The sequence below is a fragment of the Diceros bicornis genome, chromosome 15, assembly GCF_020826845.1.
Source record: "Diceros bicornis minor isolate mBicDic1 chromosome 15, mDicBic1.mat.cur, whole genome shotgun sequence".
NCBI classification, from domain to species: Eukaryota; Metazoa; Chordata; class Mammalia; order Perissodactyla; family Rhinocerotidae; genus Diceros; species Diceros bicornis.
This window is the reverse complement of record NC_080754.1, coordinates 21,676,774-21,702,497: the sequence shown is the minus strand read 5'-3', so window position 1 is coordinate 21,702,497 and position 25,724 is coordinate 21,676,774. Positions and strand designations below refer to the sequence as shown.

The 25,724-nt window shown below is 40.6% G+C and overlaps 1 protein-coding gene across 1 annotated transcript; it reads left to right on the top strand.

Moving 5' to 3' along the window:
- The first annotated feature begins 4,871 nt into the window (after positions 1–4,871).
- On the top strand, positions 4,872–22,913 carry LRRC58 (leucine rich repeat containing 58). Its single transcript, XM_058555866.1, has 4 exons — positions 4,872–5,427; positions 16,296–16,424; positions 17,093–17,370; positions 20,131–22,913. The coding sequence occupies exons 1-4, from the start codon at positions 4,949–4,951 to the stop codon at positions 20,337–20,339; spliced, it is 1,095 nt and encodes a 364-aa protein (XP_058411849.1). The 5' UTR covers positions 4,872–4,948; the 3' UTR covers positions 20,340–22,913.
- The last annotated feature ends 2,811 nt before the right edge of the window (positions 22,914–25,724 follow it).

Below are 25,724 nucleotides of genomic sequence, written 5' to 3'. Positions count from 1 at the left end.
CTTTTCATGTACTTATTGGCTATTTCTATATCTTCTTTGGAGAAATGTCTATCAGATCCTTTACCCATTTTTAAATTGGGTTATTTGGTTTTTTATGGGTTCATGTTTAATCTCCATTACTATACTCTAAGTCCCTTGACGGCAGTGATTATATTTGGACAAAATCATGAACTTTGGAGTCATATTCCACTATTTTGGTATCCAGCCCCATCATAACTGTCTGATTTGGCAAGTTACTTAATTTTCCCACATCTCAGTTTTCTTGTCTGTAAAATGGGGATAATAATACCTACCTTATATAATGAGGATTAAATAAAATAATGACTACAAAGCCCCTAGGACAGTGTCTGGCACTTAGAAAACAATCAATAAATGTCAGCCATTATTTTTAGTTGTCTCTATACATCTCCAACGTATAGTTCAGTTTCTTACACACAAGAGGTACTCAATGAGTATTTGCAAATGAATAAATTGGTGACTAAAAGTATTTTAGCTTGTTTATAGTTGTTGTTATGACTAGCTATCTGTGAAAAGGTAAAACAACACAATTATGGAACACAGGCTGAACAAGTGGTTACAATTAAAAAGATACACAACCACTCAAATTCCCAAAACAATCACCAATGAAAACACCTCACCAGGTGTGAGAAAAACCCTACATGGAGGGAATTCAATGAGAGTAGTCATGAGGATACTTTTATGGCTCTAACCAATGTTTAGCCAAAGACACCCAGATCCAAAAACGTCATGTCATTATTTGAATCTTCAAAATAAAGGGAGCCCAAACTTCAATAAAGAAGACTGGTTCTGGGAAAGATATTCAGGAAAGCTTAATCTACCAATTAATCTTAATCTATCAATTCTACAGTAAGAATAAACTGAGGCAGAGGAAGGAACTTCTAATGATAACCATACCTTACACCTTAAATGACAAAACTGGCTACAGACTCACTTTAGGCCCCTGTATATAGAGGCCGACAACTTCTCACGATGGGTTGAAAGACTACGGCTCCCTCCGCCTTCAACACTATCTTAAACAGAGAAGAACCAGTTGTTTGAGATTTGGACTACAATCTTTAAACCATCCCAGGACAAACTGGATAAGCCAAACTGAGAGGGATTCAGCAAAGGAAATAATTCAAAACCTTGCATGCCAGGTTTAACAATTGGCCTTCATCTGATAACTAATGAGGAGACATGGGGTCAGAGGAGGAGGAAGAGAGATGGATTGAAATAATGAAAGCAGTGCTTCAGAAAGGATATCTGAATCAGAGGAGGCTGGAAGGGAGGTAGAAATCCAGTTTAGGAGGCATGATGTCTTGATATAACTAGGAGACAGGACAATGAGCCTAAATTTTGGAAATCAAGACTCAGGGGCAAGGAGAGTTCAGACCAATCTCTCAAATTTTAATCCCCAAAACGTGGCATAGTCTAGAGCAGAGACCCATCATGAGTCAAGATTGTTCTCAACCTTGTTTCTCTTTACCCTGATCACGATCTAACATACAGGAGAGAGTAATAATTATAACAATAACTACTATTATTATTACTGCTAATAATAAGAATAACTACCGCTACTTATGGAGTATTTACTTCGTGCTAGGTACTATGCTAAGCACTTTAGACTTAAGCCTTATAATGACCCTACAAAACAGATAATATTCTTCATAATCAGATGATGAAATCAAGGCTTAAAGAGAGTAAGAAACAAAATCAAGATTAAGTAAGAGAAATCTGATTTCCAGAGGTGGAGTTCGAAATCTATGTCTGATAAAAGTCAAAGCCTACACTTTAACTACATCGGTGTATTGCCTCCCAACTAGTATGGTTTATGAAAGAATTCTCTACTCAGCTTATTTCTTGTTTTTTCTGCAATTGGGCAATAGGGGCCATCTTAGTCAGGTAGGCCAAAACCCATTCACACATTTATTTCATTCACTCACGATTTATTGAGGGCCTACTATGTCTCAGGGGCGGTGCCGTGGTAAACAGACACAGTTCCTGCCCTCAGGAAACCTAGACAGGTGGCTGAAGGAGGAAGTGCCCTTCAGTTAGTCTCCTTTCTTTTTTCAATAACATTCTAGTCAGGAGACTTATCCTGAAATGTAGTCAATTTGACCCAAGAGTAGCTTAATGGTGAAGTTTTGATAAGTGGGCAAATATGCCATGTACTTTCTCAATTCCCTGATATCCATATCCCTTTCCCTGGATAACGCATTATGTTGTCTCCTACTCCCTCACACTCCCCAGGACCCCTACTGTCTCTCTGGCATCTCCTTCAGCTAGCCACAAGACAGACCCCACCACTGTGAAGGCCCACAAGCCCCCAAAGCTCCTTCACCTCCAACAGGATTTTCAGAACTCTCCAGGCTGACTGGCGAGTTTCAAGGCCCACTCTGTGGGGTTGGGGGATGCTGCTTAATTTAGACCCATCTGGCTGCAAGGAAGAGAGATGCATCCATGGTAGCTGAGGCAGAGGGTTTGTTATAATAAGCAATGAGGGGATTCTCACATTAAACCTTTCTTCGAAACTTTCTAACAGGTAGCTTCGTTCTCTATTATTGAGGCTATTTCCATCTTTCCCCCTTAATTTCACTTATTTGTAATCTTAATCCTATTTCTGAATCACATTTGAATTACTTCTCTTCTGCATTTTACATTACATTCCTGTTACTTTATTTTTATCACAGACACAGAAACATTTTTTAAAGAATAAAACTGTATTATTTTAAATATTTGCGATGTTCACATACTAGGGTTCCTGCCAGAATGTGATCTGGATCCAAAACAAGGTCTAATTTTTAAAAGGACACTTCCAAAACAGGTTTCAAGAGTGAGACACTCTATCGGTTTAAAAAACATTCTATTCCTGGTTTACATTGACCAAGTTTATCCTCCCACAACTATAACTCAACCAGAAATTAAAGTTGGGCAGCAGGCAAGAGGCATAAAGTTTCTAACACAAACCACCAACAAGAAAAAAGTTACGCTATTCTCCTTAAAAAGAGGAAAGCAGGGCCGGCCCGGTGGCGCAAGTGGTTAAGTGCGCGCGCTCCGCTGCAGCGGCCCGGGGTTCGCTGGTTCGGATCCCGGGCGCGCACCGACGCACTGCTTGGTAAGCCATGCTGTGGCGGCGTCCCATATAAAGTGGAGGAGGATAGGCACAGATGTTAGCCCAGGGCCATCTTCCTCAGCAAAAAAAAAAAAAAAAGAGGAGGATTGGCAGATGTTAGCTCAGGGCTGATCTCACAAAAAAAAAAAAAAAAGAGGAAAGCAATTTAATGTCATTGATTATACACAAGCTTTTAACATTTTTATGCATATGGTTTGTCAACGTAAATAACCCATAATCAATCTATAAATCAAAATTGGGGTGAGTTTATTATGAGCCAACTTCTGAGGACCATAGCCCGGGGTCTTCCTTCCCCAAGGAAGGAAGGGCACCAAAGAAGTGGGGCGTACAGAGTAGTTATATACCGTCACAGAGCATGTATCGCATATGATTGCAATGTCCCTTTTATAATAGCCACAAGATCGCCCTGCCAGATTGTCCTGCCAGAATAGCTATTGATGGACACAGCAGGGAGCAGGTCTGCTGTCTCAATGGGCGTGGCTGGTGTCAGGTCTGTTATCTCCAGCTGGGTGGTCACAGGATGACTGCAGCAATCAAATCCTAGCCTAGGGAGAAATGCTTATCCTTTAAGAAAATGCCAACGTGGGGGAAGTTGCATCCTTATCTTAAGGGCATTTACTCTTCTCTTTGGGACATGGCAAAGCAGATACACAATGCATGTTTGAAGGCGACAGGCCCTGTTGGAAAAACAAACTCAGGCTGAATTAGTTTTACCCCAAACGGCTTCCTCATATGCTCCAATATAGCCTATTGCTTGCCATTTACTTATCAGGTTTATAAAAAAATTGCTAAATATTTTTCTCATTTCTGACTTTTCAAAATTATAAAAAGTAATTTCAGAAAAGACTGAGTTTAGGAAAAGGGAGAAAATGTTAATTAAAAGTACCAAATTAAAGCAAAGGTCAAGATTTTGCCAGTTAAATTGTAAACTTAACCTGCAGTAGTATCTCAACGCTTTCTGAGTTCTTCAACTGATCAATTAATTTGAGCTATCTCAAATTAGCGAAATCTCCTCTATGCCTTCCAAATTCATTTCTAGCAACTACAACTTAAACCAAAAACCACAGAAGTGCCTCTACAGCTAAAATGGCAAAACGTCCTTACTTGATAGACATTCCTTTTATCTTGCTTTAAAAAAAAAGGAAATCCTGTACTGCAGGCCGAGCTAGTATTATCCATATTTTACGGTTGGGGAAACTGAAATCAAATCCCTTGTCCAAGGACGGGAGGCTATTGACCAGCAGAACCCGAGGGAGGACCCAGGGGTTCTGATTTCTAGTCCAGCTGTCTTCGCATTGCGAAGTCTGCTTGCTTAATCCCGGGACTTGAAATTCCTGGGGCTTGCTGTAATGGAGCTGAATCACCACTAAATTCCTGTGTTCTCACTGAAGCCTGCAGGGTCGGGGCCCCGCTCCTAAACCGGGACCCCAGTGGGCGGTGCACCGTGACACGCGACCCCTCCAGGCCAGATGACCAGTCCTCGGGCTCTTTCACCGAGGCGGCCCCGGACTCTGCGGACAGGTCACGAGCGTCCCGAGACTGGTGAGGTCAGAGGGCACCTGGGCGGCCACGGGTCTCGGCCCCCGCCCGGCGCACCCCCTCCGCGCCGCGCGCCACGTGAGGCGGAGCCCGGCCGCGAGCGGCGCGCGCAGCCCGCCGCCTGGCGTCGCCGGCCTCGGCGGGGGCCGCGGGGTTAGCGGCCGCCCGCGCCACTTCCGACGCCGCCCTCGCTTCAGGTTCCGGCGCGCCGCGGAGCTCGGGGCCTGTGGGCCGCGCGCGGCGCTTTCGGGGGCCCCGCGCCCGGCGGCGGCCGGGATGGAGGAGGCCGGGGAGGCCGAGCTGAACTTGTCCCGCTTCAGCGTGCCCCCCGAGACGCTGGAGTCGGAGCTGGAGGCGCGGGCCGAGGAGCGGCGCGGCGCGCGGGAGGCGCTGCTGCGGCTGCTGCTGCCGCACAACCGGCTGGCGTCGCTGCCGCGGGCGCTGGGCGGCGGCTTCCCGCACCTGCAGCTGCTGGACGTGAGCGGCAACGCGCTGACGGCGCTCGGGCCCGAGCTGCTGGCGCTGCGCAGCCTGCGCACGCTGCTGGCCAAGAACAACCGGCTCGGCGGGCCCGGCGCGCTGCCCAAGGGCCTGGCCCAGTCGCCGCTCTGCCGCAGCCTCCAGGTGCTCAACCTCAGCGGGAACTGCTTCCAGGAGGTGCCCGCCTCGCTGCTGGGGCTGCGCGCGCTGCAGACCCTCTGCCTGGGCGGCAACCAGCTGCAGAGCATCCCGGCCGAGATCGAGAACTTGCAGAGGTGAGCGGGTCCCTGGCGGAGAGGGGCAGCCCCGGGGCGCCGGGCCTCGCCTCGGCGCCGTTCCCTGGTCACGTAGTTGTCGTCTTCTGGGCTCTCTCTTTAGCTCGGACAATGAGTACTGCCCGGCCATCTCAGCGAGTTGCAGTGAAGATCTGATAAGGTCGTCTGTATGACAGCGTTTGATATGTTGTGTTTGCCCTATGTGGATATTCGAGGCAACTTTTCTGTCTTTCTTGGGTCTGAGGGAGTGATCCTGAGTAGGTACTCAAACAAATGTAAATCTGAGGTTGTCACTTCCTTGCTCGGAAGTCTTTGGGGGTTTTCCACACCTGTAGATCAGTTTATGCCTTTTAGCATGACATACAAGGCACTCCGATCTGACCCTTGCTTTCCGCAACATCTCCTCCTCCCTCTTCTCTGTAGCAGTACCAGCAATACTGTTTGTGGAATTCAGTGAGCCTTGCACTTTACCAGCACCTTGTAGACATTCACTGAATATGTGTTGAATGGATACAGTTTCTCTGTCCATATGCTCTTCCCTTTGCCTGGAATATTGCCTGCACCTGGCAAACTCCTCTTCATCCTTGAGAACCTATCTCGAGGGTCATCTCTGTTTCCTTCCTTTATTGCTTCCTGGACAACAATTCAATTATTGCTTAAACTGTACTTCCTCTGTAACTTGTTCATCCCGCCATTGCATTTTCCTTATTGACTATTATTCCTTGTTTACAGGTCTATCTCACCTACTAGATTATTCAGTAAATGTATGCTGAATTAAATGGAAGGAGGAAGCAGAGAAGCAGGATAGCATAAGTGCCCTGCAGGGGAGTGAGAAATAGAGCCAGAGCAAGTATATTGTCCCATGTGACAAAAAAAGTGTCTTCCATCTGTAAAATATTGTCACATCTTTTATCAAATTTTCTGAGATAACAGAATGTTAGAGCTAGAAGGAACCGCAGAGTTAAGTGTAGTGAAAAGAACATTGGCCTGAGAATAAGAACTCCTGGTGTCCCAGCCTTAGGCAAGTCACTCAACATATCCTGACAACAGCTTCCAAATCAGTAAAATAGGCATTTGGACAAGATGTCCCTTTATTTACTCATCAGCAGATATTTATTGAGTACCTACCATGTGTCAGGCACTGTCCTAGGTGCTGGGGATACGGTGGTGAACATGATCCTGACCTCATGGAGCTAACATACTAACATAGGAGACATGACACCCAACTGTAAACTGTAAACCTCGTTATTTAATTGCAGTTGTTATCAGTTCTATGAAGATGTACAGAGTGCCTTGAAATGAAATAACAGAGGGACCTGACTTAGTTTGGTCCTTGAGTGAGTCACATTTGAATTGAGCTTTTGAAGGAAGAGTAAGAATTAACTAGGAGAGGGGGACGTGGGATCAGTTCAGGTAGAAGGAACAGTGCACGTGAGGCCCCAGGGGCAAGAAGGACTGAAGGCCAGAATTTTGGAAGGAGGACGCTGTACTGGAGCGTAGTGAGGAAGTGACTGAGAGGGAAAGTGGCCAATATCAATTTGGACCAGATCCCAGGCCATGTCAGATCTTGAAGGCCAAGATAAAGTTTGGATTTTCTTCCAAGTACACACAAGAGAGTTTAAAGCGCATCTGTCTTGTTGCTGTGCGGAAATGGAGTGGGGAGGGGCTGGAGAGATGAGACAAGATTTTGAGGGCTGGTTAGAAGGAGGCCATTTTAGTAGAATGAGAGATGATGGTAGCTTACTCCAGGGTGATGCTAGGAGACGTGGTAAGAAATAGAAGGGTTGGAGAGAAATTTAGATATATAACTTACAGGCCTCAGTTCCTTCTAATTTTGATGTTGTGTAATTCCAACCTTCTTGTTTGAATTTTCTCAATATACTACGAGAAACCCAGAGCAAGGATTATTTCTATCACTTGGGGGAAAAGGTAGGCAAAAATCCCATTTATTCATTGAATACTTCACATGCAGTCGGGCCTATCAAAGGTGCTATAAATATGCTTTTTAATTCTCAGAGTGACTCTGTGAGAGGAGAGGAAGAAACGGGGGCTCTGAGAGGTTCGGTTATAAGGTCACAAAGCCTGTGAGCTGTGGAACTGGATTTGACCCTGGAATCTCTGACTCCAAACCCATGAATTTTCCACAGTGACAAAGTAGGGCTAGAACCTAATTCTTCTGATTTCTGTTCTGTTGCATGTGTGATCAGGAGGATTAGTCAAAGCCATTTGCCTGATTGACCTGATTTTCTAGGCTAATAACTGTGTTTTTTGGTTATTTTGCCTTTGACTCCAGTTGTGTGTGGAATCTTTTATGTCAGTGTTTTTATTTTTCAATTTATGCTCCAGGGGCCGGCCCAAAAAATCAGTTGTATGCTCCATTCCTCTTTTTTTTTTTTTTTTGGTGAGGAAGATTGGCCCTGAGGTAACATCCATTGCCAGTCTTCCTCTTTTTGCTTGAGGAAAATTGTTGCTCAACTGACGTCTCTGCCAGTCTTCCTCTACATTTTGTATGTGGGACGCCTCCACAGCATAGCTTGATGAGCGATGCATAGGTACGTGCCCGGGATCCAAATCCACAAACCCTGGGCTGCTGAAGTAGAGTCCGGGAACTTAACCACTGCACCACCAGGCTGGCCCCTTCATTCGTCTTTACTGAGAAGAATCAGTAAAGGTTTAGGCCATGCCCCAAATTTAAACTCTGGTTGAGTGTAGACTAAAAGGGTTATGTAGAAGTATACTCTTTTTTTTTGGTGAGGAAGATTGCCCTGAGCTAACATCTGTTGCCAATCTTCCTCTTTTTGCTTGAGGAAGATTGTCCCTGAGCTAACATCTGTGCCAGTCTTTCTCTATTTTGCATGTGGGATGCTGCCACAGCATGGCTTGATGAGTGGTGTGTAGGTCCACACCTGGGAACTGATCCCCAGCCACCAAAGTGGAGCGTGCGAACTCAACCACTGTGCTACCGGGCCGGCCCCTAGAAATATACTCTTAGAAGTAGAAACAGCCTAAATGGCCTGATTCACCCCCTTCTTTGTACAGATGAGGGGACTGAGATTTAGTTTGAGTGACTTGCTTGAGGCCAGAGTGATAGTGAGATTTATGTGGTTCAGCCCTCAGAGGCTGCTTCTTACTCACTGCTCAAATAGTGCATCAAAGCTTAAAAAATGTAGAGATGGAGGTTCAGTCACCTAAACCCTGAGGTACCTGCCCAAGAACACCATCTTCTCTTAGACTGTCCGGGGACTCCCCAGACCTCGTTAGTAACCCTGATGTATACTGTATACTGTGCCATGCTGCTTTTAAAACAGGTCAGGTGTTTTTGGACCTTAGGAATATATCTGCCATCTTTAACAGCAATTTAAAAAATAATGCAGAGTATATAATCCATGTAAATGTCCCCTTTCTCCCCACCCTTCATCATTCCAGGAAGGCATAACAAAGAAATACTCTTAGCTTCTTTCGTGTAATTGACCTCTCCAGATTTAGCAGGGTGTCTCCATGTATGTTTTCTGTACTTTGTTGATCCTTTTCCGTAGTGGCAAAATCTTTAAAAAATGGTTTTTGAAAGATCAATTTTGAAGTATAACAAATAAGTAGGTACTGAAAATCTTATTTTTATGATTAACTCATTCCCCTGGAGTAAATTCGGCTATCACTGTGAACCGTGAGGTTGTTGGTGTAGATTCTTTCCGTCAAAATGTGAGGTTATTCTTCAACAAGTAGGTGTAATAACTGTTTGGCTAGTATATGGACCAACTTGTTTTTATTTTATTTTATAACTTATTTTATAATGTTGAAAAAGTAGGTGTAATTCGTATTTTGACCTGTTTGTTCTTCTGAACTCTTACCTGTTATTTCTCTCAATTAGCTCAGACATTAACTGAGAAAGAGCTTAATAACTTACTGGCCAATGGGTAATAGACTTGTTGTAAGAAACCAAAAGCTTCAGGGTTGTTCGGCTTCCAGGATACTAGGTATATAGAGAGCGGGTTTGCACACAAGAGAGTTTCATTGGGACCATTCCCCACCATCTTTCCTTCTAAAGTAATGCCTTCCTTTTTTTATTCATGACCCCTCTCTCACTATCTGATATGGTTTTAGAAATTGAAGATATGAGAATTGTGATGAAATAAAAGCTAAAAATTAATGCCCTGGAAGAGGTGACTCGACCAGATGATAAATAGAATGCGATAAAGTTTAAACAAAAACACTTTTTCCCATTTAGAGTCACATACTGAATTTTTTCTGGCCCTCAACTTCTTCCCTCTAACTTGTTTTATTGCATTAGTTTGGGGCAAGTACCAAGAGATGATTCCTCCATTTGTGCTTCTACTGTTGACGTATGTAATGTACTTTAAAAGTCCATAGTGAGTGATAGTATTTGAAAATGATTCAATATGAGGATGCTACCTCAAGAAAACTGTGTTCTTTTTTTTTTTTTAATTTTTTTTTTATTTTTATTGATATTTTAATGGTTTCTAACATTGTGAAATTTTGGGTTGTACATTTTTGTTTGTCCATCACCCCATATATGACTCCCTTCACCCCTTGTGCCCAACCCCCACCCCCACTTCCCGGGTAACCACAGTCCAGTTTTCTCTGTCCATGTGTTGGTTTATATTCCACATATGAGTGAGATCATACAGTGTTTGTCTTTCTCTTTCTGGCTTATTTCACTTAACATAATACGCTCCAGGCCCATCCATGTTGTTGCAAATGGGACGATTTTGTCTTTTTTTATGGCTGAGTAGTATTCCATTGTATATATATACCACATTAAGAAAACTGTGTTCTTTATCCGCAAATGTATGGTTGTTATCTTTCTGTGTTTCTCATGCTTTCTGTTTTCTGCCTCTGTGTACAAACCTGTCTCACTTTAATCCCTCTCCCTTTAACTAGCCGTAATATAGGACTAATGTATATTTTTGTTATATTAGTGTCATTTTTATTTGGGTAGAAAAGTAAAAGATTTTCCACTTATACTGCGGTTAAAATTGATTGGCACTAAGGGGCCCTAGTGTATTTCTTTCACTGGGTCATTGGCCGTTGCTGGAGAAAAGGCACCCACTTCAATATCCCTAAGGATTGGAGAGGTGAGATACTTTTCAAGAAACAAATTTAAGGATGGTCTGTTAACACTAAACAGAAAGGAAAGGAAGAGATATTGTGAATGATTTTCTTGTTTTCTATATTTGTCAAATACTGAAAGAATAGAATTTTTCCAAGCCTGATTAACAGAAGTGCAATCTTGACAAACACAAGAAAAGTTTTTTTTTGGGGGGTGAGGACCAGCTCTGAGCTAACATCCAATGCCAGTCCTCCTCTTTTTTGCTGAGGAAGACTGGCCCTGGGCTAACATCCGTGCCCATCTTCCTCTACTTTATATGGGACGCTGCCACAGCATGGTTTAACAAGCGATGCGTCAGTGCGTGCCCAGGATCCAAACCGGCGAACCCCAGGCCGCCACAGCGGAGTGGGCGCACTTAACCGCTTGCGCCACCGGGCCAGCCCCCGACACAAGAAAACTTGTAAACACTGCAGTTTTGCTTTAAATTCAACAAGTGTCCCTTCTCCTTACAGAAAAGCATGTTTGGAAAAGTAGTATGTGTTTTAGAAATTTAATTCCCACAAATCATTGAAAGGCATCAAGTCTCTAGAACTTTGGAAATTATTTGAGTTTCAAAGTTTGAAATAAGCCTGAAAGTATAAATTTAATATGCTGATTGTGTAGTCTGATTAATGGATACTGATCAATTGCAAAAGAGAATTTATATAATAATTTCAAAATCATGGGTTTGATTATATTTTAGAACATCAGATCCTTCTCTGCCGAAGTCATAGTAACTACTAAGGTTTGGCATCCTTTCTGTCTATGTACATCCTCCGCCTCCGCTCACCCAAAGCATTGAGAGAAGAGGACGTTGAGTAGTGACTGACAATCAGACACTAGTTTCTCTTGGTTCCTGACTTAAACAAATAGAAGGGACAATATTTAAATTTTCTCTCTTGGTTCCTGACTTAAACAAATAGAAAGGACAATATTTAAATTTACTCTCAGGCTCACTCTTCCCTTTCTTTATTTTCTTTTTTCCCCCTACTATTGAACTATTGCAAGTTCTTATTTAACTATGGAATCCTTTATAAAAGTTTGCAAGTTTGCTAAATTTTTTCCCCAGCTAGTCTTATTAAAATAGTTCCTTGTCCAGGGTAGTTTCTGTTATTGGGACTCCAAATATTCTATTCTATTCTACTCTATGCTATCTCATCATTGAAAAATAGAGATTTCTGAGTAACTGAGCATTAACTTATACCATACTCAACAGGATCAAAAAATCCTGCCTAGGGGTGCCGACCCCATGGCTTAGCGGTTAAGTGCGCGCACTCTGCTGCTGGCGGCCCGGCCTGGATCCTGGGCGCGCACCAAGGCACCGCTGGTCAGGCCATGCTGTGGCGGTGTCCCATATAAAGTGGAGGAAGATGGGCACAGATGTTAGCCCAGTGCCAGTCTTCCTCAGCTAAAAGAGGAGGATTGGCATGGATGTTAGCTCAGGGCTCATCTTCCTCACAAAAAAAAAAATCCTGCTTAGGAACCTTTTTCACCAGTGCTTAAACACTTGTGTGTAGGAGAATTCAGTCTTGTATCCAGACAATTGATTTTTGCTACAAGGTAATCTTTGAAAAAGAAAAAATAACATAACAGAATTAAAGTTGTCTGCTTACATTTACTAAACATTATAAATCTAAAGAGAGAAATGCAATCTTGAAAAGCTTTACACAATAAGAAATAGAAAAAAAGTATCATCAATCTATTAAAAAAAAGATAAAACTTCAGATTCACGTTGGCCTTTTGAATCACCACACATCAAGGAAAGCTGAGATTATGAAATACAGGTAAGAAATTCAACAAATAGAAGCAATTATATGCATATAATGCAATCTGTGAAGGACTTTCAAGTATGTTTCCTAACTTCAGAGAGGTAAAGGAAGAACTTCATAATGAAACAAGAATAGAAAGTTAAAAAACTGACAATTATGAAAGGCTCTATTAGAATTCCTTGAAATGAAAAAAATGAAATTGAGTTTATTGCTGAAAATGAATTCAGTGGGCTTGAATGGTAGACTGAAGTCAGCTGATGAGTGAAGCAGTAAGGTAAAAGATCTTATGGAGGCATTCTCCTGGAATGTGGCACACAAAGATAAAGAAATGAAAAGTATGAAAGAAATGTTAGGAGACATGGAAAATTGATCCTAAAGTTCAAACTGCTGTTTAATAGGAAATTCTAGAAAGAGAATATAAGAGAATGTAGGAAAGGCAATGTTTGAAGTAATAGTGACTGAGAAGTTCCCACAGTTAAAGAGAGTGCTCTAAACTGGTATCTTGACACATCATAGTAAAACTTTAGAACAATAAGGATAAATAGAGAAAAAAGATCCTAAAAGCTCCTAATGAGGAAAAAACAGATTACCTACAGAGGAGCAATAATAATACTGTCTGTAATAAGATAATGGAACAGTAGCTTCCTAGTGCTAAGGAAAAGTAACTGTCAACCTGGAATTTTATGCACAGCCAAGCTATTATTCAAGAGTGAGGAAAAAAATAAAAACAAGAGACAAAAGGACTCAGAGATTAATCACTGTGGGTCCTTGCTAAAAGAACTTCTAAAGGATGTACTCCAAGAAAAATGAACTTTAAAAGAAATAGCAAGCTGCTGAAAACAGTGGTGAACAAAGAAATTGGTAAAACATACTGATGAATCTGAATAATAATTGATTGGAAATAAATTTAAAATTTTCAAATCCATATGGAACTAATTGTAGGTGATGATATGAAGAGAAGGACAGAAGAGGGAGCCTAGATGTGTGTTTGGAAGTGAGAGGGAGAGCAAAGGAAATTGAAGGGGCATCTATTAGCAAAATAGAAATAGCATATCCAGTTCAGAACAGTAGGGAGGGGATAGGACGAGAGGAAAGCGCATGAACACACCAGAAGGCAGAACTGAAGAGAAAAGGATGGTGAGCTCTACCATGGTAACAGAGAACACAAGTTTAACATGTCAACAGTCAAGTTGTGCACTGTTTACAGGAGTTACACTTAAACTAGAGATACCCCGAGAAGTTAAAAGTAAAGGGATAGAAACAGATGTACCAGGCAGATCACTATCATTTTGCATCTGGCCTACTGCTATAGGCTCTGGTCTGCTCTTGCTGCCTCCACTCCTGCCCATCACACTCCCGTCCCCACCACTACCCAGCTGCTTTCCACACCATAGCCAAAGTGATCCTGCTAAAGTGTAAGTCAGATATACAACTAGCCTTTGTTCAAAACTCATCCTTCCCAGGACAAAATTCAAAATCCTTACTAAGGCCCCAAGGGCTCTCTGTGGTCTGGCCTCCCGGGCTACCTCTGACCTCTTGATGACCGCCCTCCCGCCTCTGCCACCCTGGTCTACCCACATTGCTGTGTTGCTCTTTCACAACACGCCAAGCATTTTTCCATGTCAGGGATTTATACTCCATCATTTCATTCAGAGCTCCATTCAGATGTCATTTCCCAAGAGAAACCTTTTCTGACCACCCTATCTAGAATATCACTTCCGTCCCCATCTGATTACCTCCTTTTTTCTTTATGGCATTTAAAGCTCTGGCATAGTATATACACATTCATTGATTTATTGTCTGTCTCTCACTAGAATGTAAGCTTCTTAAGGTCAAGAGCTCGGTCTTGCGTACACTGTATTCCCTAGAATGGTGCCTGGCGCATGGTAGGTGCCTAGTTCATGTTTGTAGACTAGGCACTGTATATGATATATAATATTATTATTCCATTGTAAAGAAGAGGAAACTGGGGCATGAGATTAAGTTACTGGCCCAAGTTCTTATACTGGTAAGTGGTGGAGCTGGGGTTAAATGAAATAAATACTAACAAAAAATAAAGTGGTGGGCAGTATTGATAATCAGAGGAAATAGATTTCAAGGCAAAATGGATTAAAAGGAACAAAGAGAAATACTTCATGTGAATTAAGGAACAATTCAAAAAGAAGTTTTAACAGTCATGAACTTGGATGTATCTGCAGTATAGCTTCCATATTTTGAGGGGAAAGAGCAAAAATTGACAGAACTATAAAGGAAAGAAGGAAAAGCATGGTTCTGGTAGGAGACTAACCACCAAAGCAAGAAGCCAAAATAATAAGGGAGACTGTAAAAAACTTGAATTGCACAGTTAACAAGCTCAATCCCAATAGCTATACATTCTTTCTACACATATAAAATGTGAACAAAAACAGGCCACGCTCTAGGCCACAGAAGAACAAGATTACGCGGAGCATATAATTAACAACAACAAAGCTCCCAACAAATTTGAGAAAGCTATATAACCCATGAGGAAAATGGGTAAAGGATAGGAACTGGCAATTCTCTAAAGATGTACAAATGGCCAAAAACATAAAAAGATGCTAAACTTCACTAATAATTAGGAAACTGCAGGTTAAAAGAACAGAATGGTACCATTTGTCACACCATCGAATAGTAAAAAAACAAAAAATTAGAGCAGGCGATAATACTGAATGTTGGCAGGGTGTAGGTTAGGGAGGGCTCTTGAACGCTGATCGTGAATTTATGATTAGCTGTAGCTCTGCAGGGTATTTGGGCTTTATCTTTTAACGGTACCCCTTGTACCCTAAAATCTGCCATTTCTCAGGCCCTTCTCCTGGAACTCTGATTTAGGGGATCTGGATGGGGCCTGGAATTTGTAGCTTTAAAAGTATCCCAGGTAATTTTTACCCTGGAAGTTTGAATAATAGTTTAATAGGCTGTCTTCTCCCACATTTAAAGGTGTCTTAAAATAATGATAGTGTCTACTGAGTTAGCAGATCGTACAGGAAGATAAAAGTAACATAGTAATGGAAAAGATCTCTGTGTATGCATTTTATTTATATTTATATAGTAAGAACTGACTGTCACCCCCTTGCAAAAATCTTTTGGAGAGAGCCTTATCTACAGTCATCTCCACAAAGAGTAGCAGTTCCTTTTGGTCCAATATGTGCTATAGCTAAAATGTTGTTAACTTGTTGGAAAACAGGATAATTATCTGGAACTTTAATTTCATGATAGTGTTCAGTTTTACATAATTTATTTAGATAGCCTCTGAAGAATGTATTGCTATCCATTCTTACTGTATAATGCTATAATAAGAATATAATAATGAAAGCTATAGTAAAAGCAAAAAAGAAACGTAGAGCTCAGCCATGGTTTCCACTCTTTTCAAGAAAATGGCTCGTGGTTTTCCGTTGCCCAGGGCACACCAGCTCCAAGCCCACCAGCGCAGAACTCAGAGTGCCTGTAGTCTGGCCTTTCAGCCTCGTCTCTGGGTTCCTCAACGTGAATTCCCTTCTTCTGTGTTAAAAGATACATTTTGTCCCATGAAATTTCTCTCCTCCAACCTGAGGTGCCCTCTTTCCTCCCATCTAGATGAGCTGAATTTACAGTCCAGCTGAAGTTACAACACTTTGGGGAAGCCTTTCCCAGTCAGAACTACTGTCTCCTTTCCTTGTTTCTCTCCTGTTTTAGCTCCTGTGTACTTTATGCATTGTGCCCGCTTATTTTGGTATTTTAATCATGTTATGCTTATTTATGGCCTTGTTTTGTGTTGAATTATAATATTGTCTAACATTGGTGTGTCTTGAGTCTTACCTATAAGCGCCCTGAAGATTGCATTGTTTCTCTAGAGACAGTATAGCACATAGCAAATCCTAAGAAAAACATTTGCTGAATGAATAGATGAAATGTGTTCATTGTAATAAAGACAATGGGATATCTTATCCAACTTTTGTTTGTTTACTTTTTTTGTTTTTCTTCATTTATTTTTGCAGTTTAGAGTGTTTGTATCTTGGAGGAAACTTCATCAAAGAAATCCCACCAGAATTAGCAAATCTGCCTTCTCTAAAGTACTTGGTGTTATGTGACAACAAAATCCAAAGTGTGCCTCCTCAGCTTTCACAGTGAGTAGTTTCAGGCAGTTTATGTATACATAGAGAACCATGCTTAAGAGTTATTGCCCTTTATTCACCCACATGTTTTATATGTAGAAAAGAATTAGGTGTTCTCAAAGTAAATGATACGTGAGAATTACAGTTCTGAGGTTTGCTATGAATTGGGTTGCTTATTGTTAATGTTATTTTTAAATGCTCTGTTTTATTCCTCAAAATATTTGTTTAGCCTGTTTTCTGTAATCAAAAATAGAGTATTAATGTGGCATAGATTTCCCATGTTTTAGGGAATTTTATTGATTTTATGTTTGATATGAAGCATTCCTATCCTAATGAGATAATGTGAAGGATCTTGATTCCTGTTGCATTTGAAATCTTTCCTTTTTTAGGTATCTGAATGATAAAGCAAGCCAAAAAAGTCTTTAAATCCAGCATTCGTATTTCAGCCAGCACATCAGAATACTCTCTAAGTATTCTAAGCTCTCCAAGAATCCATGGGCAAAAGTCCTTCATGACATTTGCAAATCTGCACTCTGATCTAGTTTCAGCACCTTGTCATTTTACTTCCAATGACCTTAATCTTAGTTACTCATTCTTATGTGGAAATCAAGTTCTTCAACTAACCTTCTTGGTAGTTATCTTGCATAGTGCCATTGAGTTTTGTGTTGCGTTCATTCTAGGTTGCATTCCCTTCGTTCCCTCAGTCTTCACAATAACTTGCTGACATACCTGCCTCGAGAGATCCTCAACCTTATTCATTTGGAAGAATTGAGTTTGCGAGGAAATCCATTGGTTGTTCGTTTTGTTAGAGATTTAACCTATGACCCTCCAACTCTCCTGGAATTAGCTGCACGGACCATTAAAATTCGAAATATTTCCTACACTCCCTATGATCTTCCTGGGAATCTTCTTAGATACTTGAGTTTAGCCAGCAATTGCCCAAATCCAAAGTGTGGAGGTAAGTTAATTCATTGCCCTTGTTCTCATTCATTTAGCTGTTTTTAAAATTGATGGTCTAAGTGTTGCTTTAATTAGCTGTCTTCTTTCAGAGAAAGGCAGTTAGTCCCTGTTTCTGTTTCCCTCATCCTTTCACCCTTTTACCAGAAAGTAAGACATTTCACCCTCTCTGGATTTCTTGCTTCCTTTCTCCCTCCCTCCATCCCAACCCCCTCCCTTTCTGTCTCCCTCTCTTCTTCTTTTGTATAGTTAGAGAAGTAATGAGAGAGAAGAATAAAACATATACCAAGGCCAGGTTATAAAGGGCCTGAGGTGCCAGGGTATGTGGGTGGGAATTGGTGACTGATGGCAGGTCGTTGTATTTTGGCTCCCTCATAAAGGACTACGTTTTTTTTTTTTTTATTTAATTTTATTTTTATTTATTTTTTACCCCAAAGCCCCAATAGATAGTTGTATGTCATAGCTGCACATCCTTCTAGTTGCTGTATGTGGGACGTGGCCTCAGCATGGTCGGAGAAGCGGTGCGTCGGTGCGCGCCCGGGATCCGAACCCGGGCCACCAGCAGCAGAGCGCGCGCACTTAACCGCTAAGCCACAGGCCGGCCCCAGGACTACTTTTAAAAAATCCAATTTAATGGGGGTGCTATTGTAGGATAAATGTACTGAAGATATGCTGTGAAATGATGATCAGAGCCAGGTAAGATTTTCCCTGGAAGTCCCATCATATCTTGACGCTGTTATAAGGTTAAAAAGGGAGAAAATGATCTGAGTTCCTCAAACAATATTAAAAGATGAAAAAAGACGCTATTGGTTTAAAAAAGAATAAAAAAAAGCAATACTCTGGGCTGTTTCTGGCCACTCCCTCTTAGAAGTACAGGTTGCTGTGCTGTGCCACATTAGATGTGTGTAAGCTTTCCTCTGTGATTCTCCTTTCCTAAGTTGGCTTGAACAGTGGCAAAGGACAGCATTCACACCAGGCCTTCACTCTTAATAGTCTGTATCTGATCTCTTCTTTGAAGCTATTCTTTTCTAGAAATGGACCTCTATAAGAATTCTCTTCTCTCTTAAATGTTGCTTAATGACTCCTTTAGTATACTGATGTGTTGTTTATCTTAGGAACAAAAGTACTTTTAAAATTATTAGTTTAAAATTTGAGATAGGGCCGGCCCCATGGCTTAGCGGTTAAGTGCGTGTGCTCCGCTACTGGCGGCCCAGGTTCGGATCCTGGGTTCGGGTCCCGGGCGCGCACCAATGCACTGCTTCTCCGGCCATGCTGAGGCCACGTCCCACATACAGCAACTAGAAGGATGTGCAGCTATGACATACAACTATCTACTGGGGCTTTGGGGAAAAAAAATAATAATAATAAAAATAAATAAATAAAATTTGAGATAATGTATTAAAATGTGAGATAATATATAAAGTAAGCCATTGATCTTTCTCCCCTCAGACTCATTAGTTATTGAACTTTAAGTTAAACAAAAGTAAATTTATATTTTGTCTTTGTGTAGTCTGAGATCATTGTATAGTCTGAGATCTTACAAATGACAAGATAGTATTGTTCTATTTTAGCTCATAAGAACTCCATAATGCTTTATTTTATTACTTCCATCTGTTTTCAGGAAGCTGACACATTTTGGGGGATTTATTAATGTTGATTGAGCAATTTATTGAATATATTTACTTTCCTAAATTGTTCAGAGTAACATACCATGAATTTCCCCTTTTAAGCCATGAATTATACTTACTTACTACAGGATCATAAAATTAGAAAGTTAATGGGGAAGTGTCAGGAAAACACAAATAGACATCATTGTTTCTCCTTGGCTTGGACCACATCTTTTTATTTTGGTTCCTTAGGTGATACACTCAGAGTAGTTGGTGCCAGAGGGGACTTAGGTAGAGTATAGAGGTCAGATTCTGCTCCAGAGAGGTGACGGGACCCAGAGTTCTAGATGTTCCAGTTATGCTGCAACCATTGTGACAGCCTCCGTGGGGGAGAGGTGTGCAGTAGCTTTTTAAGGAGCATCTAGAACCCCGAGACACAGCAACCTCAACTTTCCTCTCAGCTCTAGCTGGTATTTCTGCTTAGCTGAAGGGCCACAGTTCAGAAGCACTAAATTAGGAATCAAAAGAGCTGAATAATGGTTTCAGTCTACCTACCAATTATAGTGTGAGAATGAAGTGAGATCATTAGTGAAACAGCTTTGAAGCCTGTGGATTGAGAGCCTGTGGAAATGTAAGATGACATTTTGTTTCTTTTAATTTTGCCCTCCCGGTACATAAGAACAGGGATACCAAAAGTTGTCTCTTTTATGCAGATTTTGTATTAACAACTAATTCCTTAAGATCATTATTAAAGGAGTTTTGTGGGTTGTTTTTTAAGTTTCTTGACTGTAGGGTGGTACCGAGGAGTGGCTTGGGGGATGGAGAAAGGGCACTTTAGGTATCCTATAATCTCTGCATCAGCCGCTGTCCACCAAGTCACCCAGAGAAAACAAGCTAAGTGAACAGTGTCCTTTTAATGCCAGCTCCTTTTAAGATAATCTCCTGGCCTTCTCTTTGCAGCCAAATTGCCATCTCTAAGACCTTCTCATATTTCTGTAAACAGCTATAGAAGCGACCACTGCTTCTGCTTAAGATTCACAAAAGAGAAGACTGTGTATGACATTTCTTCAGAGTGCTGGAGAGAGGGCTGAGAAGGAAACTGTGGCTCTTTGCTTTGTAACGATTACTTTGTACTTACTCCTTCTTCTCTCCAGGAGTCTACTTTGACTGCTGTGTCCGACAAATTAAATTCGTGGACTTCTGTGGGAAGTACCGCCTCCCACTGATGCACTACTTGTGTTCGCCAGAGTGCTCCTCCCCTTGCAGTTCCGCCTCTCACAGCTCCACATCCCAGAGTGAGTCTGACTCGGAGGACGAAGCTAGTGTTGCCGCACACAGAATGCAGAAAGTTCTTCTTGGTTGAAAAGAGTGCAGGGTGGTGTGAAACACTAAAATACTGAGCAGAGGTGGTTAGAAAAGAAAGTAGACTCTGAAGTTCACAAGAAACCTTACCTTCATCTTGAATGTCCGTGAAAGAGTTGGAGATGATGTAGAGGATTCTGTGTTTCGTCTGCCCATTCGTCGGGAATGAGTCCAGTTCCATGTTTGGATTCTTTGAATAGAGTTCACTCTGAGTGGCACTTTCAGATTTGGCTGGTTGTCTGCAATTTCCACTCAAGTTTTGCATGAATCACACAGCAGAATGGAACGTTCTGAAGAGCAGTGCTGTCATAAACCATGAGCAATGTAACTTGTGACAGTTGAGATGGAGAAAGACATGATCAATGCTGGAATTATTCTCAGAATTGTCCTTGGGTTTTGGTTGAACACTGTATCGTGACAGGACTCGCCCTCCTTTCTTGTATTGCCCATATGTCTAGATGACAGAGCTATTCAGATAAGCTCACAGGTGGCTACATAGGCCCTAAACCTTTCTGACCTACTAACTGGTAAAGTAAGAGATATAACTTTTATGTGGGATTTTAAAACTCTTCACTTCTGCTCCCTTATTCCATATGATTGTTGTTACCCTCATGTAATCCAGCAATAACTGTTATAGTGCCTTAATCCTAGCAAGGATTTAGAAATTTATTCAAGAAATGATGCCAGAGCAGCCTGTAACCTGACATACTACGCAGAACACTTCAAAATGTGCTTTAACAGAACTAGGTAAACAACTGTGTATCTGACATCTGAGCACATGGCCACCTTAGCTTCATTTTTTGTTTAAACATGAAGTGATCCCCTATAAGCAAATCACTTTTACCCTTAATGAGAGGCCACAGTCATGATCAATCTGTTCATCATAAGACAGAATAATAGTTCTTGATTGAAAAATTGGTCAGATTTCTTGTGACAGAAAAGAGGTGTAAGCTTGGAAAGCTTCTTTCTGTCTTGCATTAAAGGAGTGGGGAAATGATTTAAAAATTTTTAGCAGTCAAATATGACTTCTTTGCCTGTATACTGAACTGTAACTTTCTCTATATTTTAAAGAAAAACTAAAAAAACATTACAACAAGGGAAATAAAATTGGGAGCAGCAGTCATTTGTGTAAAGACTAAAGTAGTCGTTAAATTGTGTAAAATAGAACTTTCAAAAGTGGTTTAACCATAGAATACTTTTTGAAAATAATGTATCGATAACATAAAAAATTTATTAAATGTATTATATCCTTAAAGTCTAGCAGAAATATGGTTTCACAGGTTAATTGCTATTAGAAAGGACCAAATTTTCATTAACTAGTTTAATATGCAATAAAAATCGAAAAATAGTACAATTATAAGTTGATATTATAAAAGAAAATATGCAATACATACTAGCGGTCATTAGATAACGAACCTATAACATGATAGTTTGTTGGTAAGTGTTACCGTACAGTGATACGCAGGTCAGAAACTCATCGGATCATCAAATGACCTCCCTTCTGACTTCCTGGCATTCATGACGAGGGCACACCATTTCTTAAACGCAGATTGTTGTATAATAATGATATGTACATGTGTTAGGTTTTTGTCATATATATTATTTTTTATTTTAGAAGGAAATATACTGTAGGATAGTTTGGGTTTGTTTATTATATGTCGATTCATGAAACATCATGAGAGTTTCATGACTGCAGTTGTGAAACGCTGCTATTAAGTGAATCCCTTCTCCTTGTTAATGTAGTAAGATTTCCTTTTTCCTTCTGATTCAGAAATTTTCTGACTGTCTATAGAAGTAATCTAGTATGTTTCTGCTGCCTAGCAAAGTGGTACGTGGGTGATTATATCATAAAATGGAAGTAATAGAAAGTCTTTTGTTTACATCTCCATTTGAGCCACAGCAATGGCATACCACAAAATTATGAAAGGTAAGGATGACTTAGGCAGTGCCTAAGTGGCAAACCCAAAATGTTTTATAAGTAAGTGACTTAGTTAAGATACATAAAATATTTTGTAGAAAATAAATAATGTATTCATAGTAAAATACTCAAATTGATGGGACCAAATTTTTCTGGCTTAAATGCCTCAGTTTACTTCCTGAATAATTCATTACCAGCTTGCCCTAAGTAACAGTGTGGGTAATCTTCTAAGAGTTAGTCTTTGTAAAATAAATGGGGAGGTATGTAAATATCATACTTAACCTTATATACCTCTTTCCAGCTTCCCAGAAAGAAGGTATACTGATTGATCTTTTACAGATGTGAAGAGGTCCAACCAGAAACAGTTTCTAGCCTTTGCTATGTAACGTAGATGTATACTCTAGTATACGACAAAATGGCTTTCAACAAAATGTTTGTTATGGTTTTCCATATGTATATTTGAAAATCTAAGATCAGTGTGCAACTGTCTTTGGTGACTTTTACTGAAATCTACATTTTAGCTGTTAGTTTTATCTTTTTTTCTTTTAATCTTTGACCTAACCTTTTACAAGAGCTGCTAATATTTTCTAAGATTTTCCCTATTTCTTTTCCCTAACTTCCCTTTTTTTTTTTTGTAAGGAAGATCAGCCCTGAGCTAACATCCTATGCCAATCCTCCTCTTTTTTGCTGAGGAAGACTGGCCCTGGGCTAACATCCATGCCCATCTTCCTCTACTTTATATGGGACGCCGCCACAACGTGGCTTGGCAAGCAGTGTGTCGGTGCGCACCTGGGATACGAACCTGCGAACCCTGGGCAGCCACAGCGGAGCGGGCACACTTAACCGTTGCGCTGTGCCCCTAACTTCCCTTTTTTTCATAACTGGTGATTGTAGAAATTAACCAGAAGATGAGATGCAAGGGAGTTGATATTCTAGAAACCAGATAATTAGTTCCTGAGTCATATAGCTGACTGTGTATGTAAAGTGATAGTCTATCTCTTTAGTTGCTAAGTCACATTTGTATTTAAACTACAGTTAATAAACTGTAACTGTATTTTTTGAGATTTACAGAATCTGCACTAATTTTCATAGTGAAATAAGTTTTTTGATATTACTCCACTTGGACAATTTTAGTGACCAAAACTTCTGTGGCTAGAACTACATAACCAAAGCATTAACGTATTTAGAATGGAATTCTTCATTGCTAAAATTTGAGATTGAAATGGGTGCACTGAACATTCTTAGTAATCTTTATTCCTAGAATCCAGTTCTCTCGGTGTCACCAAACTGAGGTGGTGAAATAGTCCTAGGATTTTAGGAAGTAGGAAGATTAGCTAATGTAATATTTTGCTTCCATGGTGTCAGCAATTGGCTGACCTAAGGATAAGCTAGTATTCCTTGTATTTGAGTAGTGGAGGTAGATCTGAGGGTTACTGTTCATATTTTACTTCTAAATATGCACTGGAGGAGTCTCTTATTCTGGAATTCTTGATTGTTGGAACTTGAAGTTACCAAATTTAAAAGTAAAGACTTGCATTATAAACTGTACCTCAAATTTGAGAAATTTTTGTGTTGATGTAAATAAAAGTTAAAGGCATTCCACACTAGTGCAGTGTATAACTGCAGACCAATTCTACCAAACATTGTAAATATCAGTTTTCAACAGAACAGAAGGAAAAGGCTGACTACTAGAATATTTAAGTGAAAGAAATCTTTAAAAGCAACAAAGAGGGGGGAAAGAGAAGTCCCCAGACACCCAGGAATATCACTGAGCCAAGAAACCTCTTTAATAGTGAATTGTTATAAAATTAAGTGGCCCGTTGACTACCATCTGAAAGCCTTTGTCACTAAATTTCTTAGTTTCTGCTTTGGAAGATTGTCCACATCCCTCCATAATGAAGGGCTAGCAAGTAATAGGATTTTCTTGCAGCCAACCTTGCTCTTTCCAAAGGGAGAAGGGAATACCTCATTAACCTAGAATTTGTGGTACAGCCTTGATTAGTGTTTACCTTTTCACTATGTAAGAAAGAAAAAATACTAAGCAAATAATTAGTGCAGATAGACTTTGATCTTTTAAAGCATTTGAGCAGTAGCTATTTATATAAAAAGTTATTCTGAATAATAAGACCCTTTGTAGGCAAAACTTTCTTATGTATACATAAAATTAGTTAAGCTGCATTTATTTAGGAATACCTAATTTTTACCTAAATGACCTCCTTCTCATCCAAAGTAGAGACTTTATTATGTATAAATATTACTCTCCTTTTAGTCCAAAATAATCAGCTTTTAAGTTGTGCTGGGTATTTAACAATAGTAAAGGCTGCGATGTAGGTTTTTAGGCAACGTGATCTGTAATCATAGTTCTGACTCCCTCTGTATAGAAAAGAAGTACTTGACCTTCACTGTTTCTGTATTGAGCACTATACTCTTAACATTAGTCTGATGAATTTAATAGCATCCAGTTTTGTATTTTCGTTATAGTCATGATCTTTTTGTGTGTGTGTGAGGAAGATCGGCCCTGAGCTAACATCTGCCAATCCTCCTCTTTTTTTGCTGAGGAAGACTGGCCCTGGGCTAACATCCGTGCCCATCTTCCTCCACTTTATATGGGACGCCGCCACAGCATGGCTTGCCAAGCGGTGCATTGGTGCGCACCCGGGATCCGAACTGGCGAACCCCGGGCCACCGCAGCAGAGCGCGTGCACTTAACTGCTTGCACCACCGGGCCAGCCCCTGTCATGATCTTTTTAAAAGTAGTAGTGTCTTGAATTGTGCTCAGAAAGTATGTGCCTTAAATCCTCCACTCGAGACCCAGAGTTTGGGGAACTATGTCATTTAAGTTGTTTGTGACAGCCTCATGACAGTTTGCATTTGACTTGAGAGAGAAAGACTGATCCTGAGCACCTCTTTCCCCTAAAACAGGCCCTAATGTCTGTGAGTCTAGGCCGTCTGGAGAGAGAATCCCAATCATCCGTACTGTCACAGAAGGTCAAAGCCGTAAGGATCAGGGTCCCCTGAAATAAAATGATTGAAAAGGTATATTCTTTCATATTATTTTATAAGAAAATTTATCTGAAGGGATGGCAGCAGTTCTAACCCACTTCATATTAATGGCATCATGTAAAGATACTATTGCCATGAGGCCTAGCATATATTGTGTGGTTTCTTTGTAATACTAGGTTGAAAGGGGGCTACATTTTAATATATTTGCGTGTAAATATCTCCATTCTTTGTCTCTCCTTAGTCCATGTTTGCTAAGAATTGATGTAGAAAATAACAGTTCACTAACAACAAACCTTACACATTATTGAACACTCACAGGGTAAAATTGATTTGGGTGCTACTAGACTTTTACCTAGCATTTGTCAGTCTCAGTGTATTGTAAGGGACAGTATTCAATCTAGTGTATGTATTAGTTTAATGAAGGTTATTTATATACTGTTATACCAGAAAGCCTTGGTTGGAGAG